The 9,362-nt window shown below is 38.3% G+C and overlaps 1 protein-coding gene across 1 annotated transcript; it reads left to right on the forward strand.

The window, feature by feature from the left end:
* Positions 1 to 4,226: 4,226 nt before the first annotated feature.
* LOC110578072 (TP53-regulated inhibitor of apoptosis 1-like) lies at positions 4,227 to 4,850 on the forward strand. The gene has a single exon (XM_044915831.1). The coding sequence runs from the start codon at positions 4,227 to 4,229 to the stop codon at positions 4,455 to 4,457; it is 231 nt and encodes a 76-aa protein (XP_044771766.1). The 3' UTR covers positions 4,458 to 4,850.
* The last annotated feature ends 4,512 nt before the right edge of the window (positions 4,851 to 9,362 follow it).

Consider the following 9,362-nt stretch of genomic DNA (forward strand, 5'->3'; position numbering starts at 1 on the left):
CATCAATGAGCTGATTATGTCAAGACATCTGAAGACAAAGCAAAATGAACTTCAAAAGACTTAGGAAGGCCTGGAATCCCCTTTCAGAAGTCAGCAAGTTCAGTTGTTGCTAAAATTCCCATATTGGGCTCACATTTTGTCTTTGAAATTACAGCTCAGATGGCAAATAAAATTCTTTACTGTATTTACACTTCTGATGAAACAGTTTCACCCTTGACTCTTGTTTAAAAAGATATTTATCGTTTTCGTGGAGAAGGCTTCCCTTTTGAATGCCGTTTCTACATTTATACTATAGCATTCACGTTGCTTTCATAAATATGTGCATGTGCATATTTATATACATAAATGGATTTATGTATTTTTAAATGTACGTATTTATAAATTTAAATTTATATACATAAATTCCTCTTAAATGGAAAGAAGGGGTGGGGGTTGGAAACCTTAATACATCTTTTTTATTATTATTATATAGAGGATTGCATGTTCTTTGGACTTTGAAAAGGAAATACTTTCCAGCTATTTGGCTTGGCAAGTCTAGAAAAAAAGGCACACAGGATCTAATGAAAGGATTTTTTAAGGAAGGAAAGGATTTCGTGAAATGGATTTTAATAAAGGCACTTAGGAAATATAACTCAATCTAAAATATATTCTTAAGAATATACTTCCTGCCTATTTATTCTTTTTAAAAAAATGTGTAGTGCATTCCATTTTTACACATAGATATATACAATTTCCTGGTTGGGGAATGATAGCAAGAGGCTGTTCTGAAGTCAAGCAGGTTTATTATAAAATAAAACACAGATACAGTAAATCCATTTTTTTCTTTTTATTCTTTTTATTTTGCACTATAAACAACGACGACAACAATGACCAGGAACATACTGCTCTTCTTCACTTTCGTATGGATTTCCGGAAATTATTGCCTTCTCTCCTGGAGAAATAACCCAAATGAAAAAGAAGTAGCACATTACAAAATCTGCAAATCCCAGAAGCCCACAGCTTGAAGACAAACATACAGCTTAGTGGATTATAAGGCTAACACTCACTTAGACCAAGAAATAGAAATTTCCCAGATATTCCAGAAGCCCTTCACATGTGTTCCATTCCTCTCTCCAAAAAGAACCACTGTCTTGACTTTTGGAGTAATCACTTCCCTGTTTCTTTATGATTTTGTTACCCACGTGTACATTCTTAGCACTGCAGTTTATTCTTACTCACTCTTAAAAATTTGATAAGTTTAAAATTTTCTTTTGATCTCCTGGCTTTCCTTCCATCCCTTGCTTTTGCTTACAATTTATCTGTTGAAGATCTTTGGTGTTTTGTCCTATGGAATTTCCTACTTGTCTGGATTTTGCTGATTGGGTACTTATGGTGCTGTTCAACATGTTTCTCTGTCCTCTCTGTAATCTGCAAATCAGAAGCTGGATCCAGAGCCCAATAAAACTTTGACTCAGTCATTTTGGCAAGACCACAGGAAGTGGCATGTTATTTCATTAGATAGCATATGTCTGGTTGTCTCTTTTTCTATTATGTCAACAGCCATTGAGGCTCATTGCCTAGACCTATTAATTTGGTGGAGATTGAGAAATGGTGACATTCTAACTCAACATCTCATTTTACTTTATAGCTGGAATAATTTATAAGAAGACACTGCCCTACTCTATTATTTGGTTCCACAGTTGTATGGTTTATATATAAAAGTCAGGAAAAAATGCTTGATTTTTTTCTCTTTACCTATTTTTAACATAATGAATTGGTTCTTTGTGATCCTCAAAAGGGACTAATTTGATTTTTTAGAAAATATATAATTATGACTCATGAATTTAAACAAATTTAACGGCTTTAAATACATTACATTTCTTATCTTTATTCAAACTTACATTGTCCCATTTTTGGCCACCAGAAATTTCTTAACATTGGCAGCTGAGTCCTTTTGACATGACCTGATTAGTCTTTGACAGCATCTTTTCTATTTGGTAGGACATAATGTCCTAGGTTCATCTTGCATAGTTCCTATCCCAAACTTGGAATTAGCTATTTCTCCAAGAAACTGTGGTTTCTTGTAGTAGGAAATTATATTTGAAGATCACAATCTGGGCACTCCAGATGCTTATTGCAGCTAGATTAGTCATGTTTCTAGGTATTTTTGGTGGGCTTATATTTAAATATAAAATAGCTTGTAAATTCATAATAGTGTTTCCAATCCAAATTCAGAGTTGCAGGATTTTTACTTAATTTCTTCCATATCGTATATGTATCTCCTTTCTTCAATACCAAGCGCCTTGGTCCTCAAGGACATAGTGAATGTGAGGATGAAAATATTCCATCGTTATTCATTTTCTTTATCCCACATAACATAATTACACACACAGTAGTCAGGATAACAATACTAATACTGTCACTACCAATTATAATTACTAAAAGCAGTTTTTTTTTACTTGAAGCTTCACTTTCATTTAGGGTATAGAAAGCTACAAGAGAACATCACTCACACCCTTACAACAACAACAAAAAGCCATATAACCTACAAAGTCCTATTTTTAGTCCAATAGAGATCTGACATCTCAACACAAGCAGATAAACTGAACTTCTAAGATTAATAAACCCCTCTCAGAAGATATGAGACACACAAAATGTTTTACCTCTGGCAGAATGTGGGAGGAAGAAGTAGTAGCCCTAAAAGTGGGTAAGAGCAACTAAAATTGTAACAACTTCTTAAATGTCAAGTGAGGGATAACATGACAATGTAGGAGTCTCAGACATAGGAGAGTCCTCTATGAACTCAATAGCTCTTTCCATTGGTCTGTGCTGAATGCTTATGAGAAAGATCAGGGACAGGAAAGGCGATCTGAGAGTAAGATCTCATTCTTCCACAGTGAGGATGAGTGGGCTCTGTCAAAGTCTGAAGGTGGAGCAGGACTACTTGGGGTAGCCTGTCCATACCCTGGGCCCTGATCAGTGGCCACCATGAGACAAGGGGAAAACTCTCCCCTACTTCAAAGCAAAGGCTGGCTGCAAAAGGGGAAGGGGTGGGAAACAAGTCTTCATTGGCAGCACTGAGATTAGGAAAACCCTCTGCTGCTAGAAAAAGGAGAAGAAAACTCACTTATACCCAGGATCCTGAATTGATGCAAAGCAGAGTTCTGCTGCCACTGGGGGTGGACAGGAAAATCACTCTCATCCAAGAACTTCTACCATTGCAAGGCAGAATCTGAATGCGACATGGAGGGGTGAGAGTTGCAGGAATGTTGAGAAAGGCAAACTTAAAAAAAAAAAAAACTCCACTTTTTAAGACCATTTACATTTAGTGTAAATGTAAACATAATTGAATTTAAACTTACCACTTAAAGTATGTTATTCTGCTTTATTCTGCTGTAAAATGTGGCCCAAACATCTGAGGGTAATCTATATTTTTCCTTGATAAGTTAATAGCTATTTTTACCTGGATGCCTAAGGAATTTTTATCTTTTTCTTTTAAATGTAGTAATATTTCTTGTTATTTCTCAGTATATATTAACATCTTCAGGTACACAATATGCTCTTTCAATATGAAATTTCAAATGTTATTTAATTTCAGGAAACTTTTCTTTAATTACATTTTTGGAATTTGTTCTGTTCCCTTGTTTTGGTTTTCTTCCTAAACTCCGGTTATTCACATATTGGAGCGTCTTTACTATCTTCAATATTTGTCATGTTATGTTGACTACTTCAAGCTCTTTTTTGTTTATTTTTTATTTTAAAAATGTTTCTCCTTTCATCTATTATTTTTCTTGAAGCATTTGTTGTGTTTATTTCTTTTGTGCTCCTTACAGTCCAGGCTTCTTTTCTAAAATAATTTGTTCTTATTTTGAGTTACTTCTTCAGTTCTACTTCTGTTTTTTTCTAATTGTGATTTATTTTGTTCTTCATCTCTCATATCATTTTCTTAATGTCTTCTACTCATTTTGAAATAATAGATTGCAGTTTTAATCTATTTTATGGACATGTCTTTCTGGCATGTTTTCATTTTCCATTTTACATATGGCTTAGTCTTATTTTCCTTAAAATAACTTTTCATGGAGCTTGACCTCCATAGTTTTCTACTGCTCAATTTTATGTGAAATTGGTTTCTGCTAATTTTTAGAGGACAGCGGCTTTCCTCAGATAACATTTTTAACTTCACAGAGATCACTCCTCTGTGGCTTTTAATGTAGTGTTAAAAAGATAAGGGCTTTCTGGCCGCCGCCATGAATAGCGTAGGGGAGGCCTGCACGGACATGAAGCGCGAGTACGATCAGCGCTTCAATCGCTGGTTTGCCGAGAAGTTCCTCAAGGGGGACGGCTCCGGAGACCCGAGCACCGACCTCTTCAAGCCCTATCAGCAGTGTGTTCAGAAAGCAATAAAGGAGAAAGAGATTCCCATTGAAGGACTGGAATTCATGGGCCATGGCAAAGAAAAGCCTGAAAGCTCTTCTTGACCTTGACAGTCACCTTGAAAATAGACTCCTCCAATCAGGAAATTGAGGACACTGGATTTCGTCAATTAAGGCTGTGAAAATAGCCATCGATTTGATGAGTTTAGGAGGGAGGAGTTTGCTTTCCTTCTTGATTTCCTCTCACTTGTAAAAGATGATGAACCATCACTCTTTGCTATGAGATGATTTCTCACTTGCTCTGGCATCTTGCAGGAACTCCATGTGCTTAAACTGAATGACTTCTTGGGATTATGGTTGCAATACTTGGTCTGGGATCAGCTTTAAATATCCTTTGTATGTAAATACTGATAAACTTGTCAGGATGATCAGGGTTGCCTGACCTCTTGAGTTTTGCTGCAAAGGACATTAGGTACATTGTACTAGGGTTATTATTCATGGAAACAATTGGTTACGATCTCTCTTTTCTCTCAGGGAGCTAAGGCTCTGAAAAGGGATCCCAGCACAACAGTTTTAATCAATGCTTGGGAGCACGGTTTTAAGATTGCTGGTGGACTGGGTTAGCCAAGAGGAAGACAGCTTTAAGAGTTCTCTGCCTTAAGAAGAGGTGTCAGATTTCTGATTAAGATGTGAAAGCTTGAAGAATGTTGCAGTACACACCATTTCTGAGCTCATAGTGTAGTTTAGGAATGAAGATCCTTGGAGTAACAATGGAGGAAGATCCTAAATTGCAAAGATTTGCTGTTGCCAGCTTTCAGCCCAAATTAAGCAAGCCAACCTGTATTATCATTAAACTGCCAAAATGCTGCATTTAGTTAAATGGGAGAAGTTTGTTTTATTTGCCTTGTGTACCTATCCTGCCTGTAATGTTTGTAATCATGAAGATGGAATAAATTGTAACATTTAGTTTCAAAAACAAAACAAAACAAAACAAAACAAAAATAAGGGCTTTCTTTGTTACATTTCTTGGTTTTCTTTTCCTTCCTCTTCTACTTTTATCTGAACCTTCTCTTTCTCATCACTGTTGTCTGCGACCTGCTCAATTTGATTCCACTCCCAGAATTTTTTCCTCAGTGTGGGGCCTTGTCCTGAAAGGGAGAAATGGCTGTCAGTTTCAAGAATTCATAGGCTAGACTGTCCCAGGATTTTCAGTTCTTACTGTGGGACCCCCTACACTCACTCCCATTCCAGTGGGCAAACTCCTACTGGAATGTCTGTTTCAGCTGCTGCTCTCAAATTACTTCTCTATGCTTCTCGGTGAATATCTATTGGCTATTTGGGGTTCTTCTGTTCTTAGGTGCTTCAGCCATCCTCTTGCTTCCTCTACTCTTCCAGCTCAGATGTTGAGACAATATAGATCTTATGGTGCTATTGGCATTTTTCCATCACTCACCAAATTTTCAGGTTTGAGGGTACACATTCTCACCCCATTTTTATAAATGTATCCCATGGGTATTCATTTGTATCTAGCAGCTTTGTGGAAATTTGAGATCTGAAAACTATATTTCCACTGTTACCAGCTTCTTCTCAGAATTCCTTGCCCATTTATTCTTAAATAGCTGCTGAATAATTCTCTGAGAACCTTTGTCTTTATTGGACATGTATGATTGAACTACGACTTCCTCTTTTTCCAGCTAGTCCATGCTTCTGGGGGAAATCATTCATTCATTAGACATTCCCTGAGTACCTACCACTGTACACTAGGCAGTGGAGATGCAAAATTGAACATAATACAATGAAGTCACAATCTAGGGATATGAGCCATGAAATGATGACTTGCATGAAGGAAGGACCAAAAGAAAGCGTGGGGGGTGTAGAGTGGGGACAATGATCATCATAGACCTCTGAGCCTGGCCTTTCTGTGTAGAATAGAAGAGGCTCTTATATTCCTCTTTTACTTATTTGTTTATCATCACCATTATCTTGACCATAATACGGTACAGATGCAGAGGCGTAATCAGCATAAACTGTGCTTTCATATTCTTTCATTTGATTTTCACAATAACTCTAGGACACACTATAATTACAGGTGAGGAAATAGAGATTCAGGGAGAAGTGACTTGTTCAGGGCCATCCTACTCAGTAAGTGACAAAGTCAGAATCTAAACTTTGATGAGTCTGATTCCAAAGTTCTTTGCTCCATAGCCTGATACCTCTGTTGTTTTTTTAGAGTTAGTTTGAGGATATTTGCAGCAGACTTCAGCCCACAAACACTTTTATAAAGTTCATGATGACAGAAACTAAGGATTGGCTCAACCAACACCCATCTCCATCTCTTTCTCTCTTGCCTGCCTCCACTACAGAAGGCTAGAATTAGCAAAAAACCTCACCTTCCCAGTCTCCCTTATAGAGGTGGCCTTGTGACACAACTCTGGCCATGAGATGTAAGTCTGTTCAGTGCTTCTGGGAAATGTCTTACTTTCTTGTTAAAAAGGACACATGTGGCAGGTGGCTGGTATTACCTTCTCATTCTTCACTCTTCAATTGGATGTAGACTTAATGTCTGGTGCCAGGGCAGCCATCTTACAACCATGAGGAAAAGACCAAAAGAATCCAGAGATATGGGCCCTGAACCAAGGTTTCTGCTTGAGAAAATATGAGAACAATGACAAAGTACCCCTCTATATGTTTCATTTACCATTAGTTGAGTATACTGACGTTAACAGCCACAAGTGTTCCTAACTGATACACTTGCCTTTGGTAAAAATAAAGACATCATAGACTTTCAAAACTTTCCTTAATTTAAGCAGTAGGAAATGGTTAAAAGCATTTTCTTAACTATGTAAAGTAATTCAGATATAACTGGGGCTAGAGTTCCACTTCTGATGGACTCCCTTTTTTAAAATCCTGCAGTGTTTAACTTTATACTGAGCCTCGCTCAAGGCAGACTAGTGGCTACTGTATTTGAGCAGTCAACATTCATGCAGTTTCTGTTTACTAAGGCATTAGCAGAAACATATACTGAAATATATACCACCACATAATAGATCCCAGATGTGTTATTATATTTTTAAAGAGAGAAGAAAAGATAGTTGGAGGAATAAGTAACCAAAAAGCATTTTCTGTCAATGTGATCAGACTTGTATGTAATCAGAGTGAAAAAAAAAAACAAAGAATGCACGCAGAGGGATTAAGATTTGGTTCACTCTGTTAAATTCAACAAATGATCACCGAGTCTTCCTCAGAGCCAAATTACCTGTGTTACCTCCTCTCAAAAGCCTCTTTCTGCTTGTTATTCCAGTTCTAAAGACAATTAAAGGAAGGTTAATGGACTGCACAGTTCCAGCCACACAGAAGCTGAACTGGGATTCAATCCCAGCCTGCCTTACTTTAAAGTCCACATGATTACTGTTTCAAATAACTCAAAAGCAATTATAATGTCTATAAAGAGAAGAGGGAAAAGCATTATTTTTAAAAAGTAAATGTCATTCTGGGGAAGGGAGAAAGTTTTTCCTGGATGGCTCCAGGAAGTGGACCAGTGACTTTTGGTAAGTGGATATTACCAAAAAGCAGGCTTTGACTGCACTAGCATCATCCTGAAAATCTCTATTTCCTGCCAGCTCTGTATCACACAACATGGCAGGTGTGTCTCTAAATGGCGTAAATAAAAATAAGATTCTTATGTATCCTGGAAGGAAAAAAAAATCTCACGAGGGAGATGGAATGCAGTACATATATACAAAGTGATTACACATGTGTATTTGTTGTTAGTTCCCGGTTTGGGGCTGCGTTCTGAAAGATTGAGGTTGTCAGGTAATCCGTTTCTACGTAAACCAGTTAGCAGAAAGAGAGACAAGTGTCCAACCAGAGCTATCCCACTAACCATCCCTCAAACTCTATAGATAGTGTGGATTCATGAGCCATAAGAACATGCCAAAGGGACAGCCACTACAGGAAGGTAACCTCACAGCTGTGACCTTTCATGTACCAAACAGTGGTAGATATATACATGCCTCATCCCTTGGACATTTTTCTTTTAGAGATTCCTACGGGACTCTTTGGATTTGGGGTGTGAGTGTTACCCATCCAATGGACTTTGTTCCTGGGTCCTGTAAAAGGACTTGTTGAATATATAGAATAATAGATGTTCTTTGATTGCTATACATTTTAAGGCAAGAGAGTAGCTGCTGGTAAACTCTTTAGGTGCTAGAGTGTGGATAGTGCTTACAATTTAATGCAAGTTGATGCCCTCCTTGTACTCCACACTTGGGACAGCTAGATCCCACAGAGAAGGAACCACGGGAGCTAGAAAGTTACTCATTTTGCTCTCCATTAAATATTTAAAACATCCCACATAGCTCTCAGGAGGCTTGGGGGGCCTTACAGGAGTAGATGGGAGGAGGGTATAAATTGTTTTCACCTGGATGGGCTTGGGCCCAAGGCATCCTAAATTTTCAGCCACGCGGGGATGGAGGAAACTAAGGAAAATTTACTCCATAAATCCAGTGTGGAGTGGGGATGCTAACTTACTACAAAAGGCTGACCTCTGGAGGATACTCAGGACTTGCAGATTACTATATAATGATCTTATCCAAACTCTGAGTTGTCAACGTGGATATTGCCCGACAGAAGGGCAATGAAGTTGAAGCAAATCCCTATTCTTTACTCAGGAGTCACAGAGATGGGGCCCAAGATTCTCCACCAGAAATTATACTGAAAGACACTTAGATCATCAAAGCAGAATCTGGCCCTCTGGGAGGAGGACAGTTGGTCAGCAGAGCAGGGCCCTACTGAGGCTGGCTGGAGAAGCTAGAAACGAAGTAGCACAAAAGCTCAGGATTAGCAAGGGTGTTGGGATAGAAGACAACCTCATGGCCTGGGCCCAGCTGGAGACTGGGAGAGCTGAGATGTGAGCATCCGGGCTTCCTCCCAGTGGAGAAGTCTGCAGTCTACTCAGCAACCAGGAGAATTACAGGGTTTCTATGGGAGCTAAGTGGCCATGGTCACACC

The sequence above is a fragment of the Neomonachus schauinslandi genome, chromosome 5 (genome assembly GCF_002201575.2).
Source record: "Neomonachus schauinslandi chromosome 5, ASM220157v2, whole genome shotgun sequence".
Lineage (NCBI taxonomy): Eukaryota > Metazoa > Chordata > Mammalia > Carnivora > Phocidae > Neomonachus > Neomonachus schauinslandi.

Coding starts and splice junctions, on each gene's coding strand:
- LOC110578072 (XM_044915831.1), top strand. CDS start 4,227: ATGAATAGCGTAGGGGAGGCCTGCACGGACATGAAGCGCGAGTACGAT.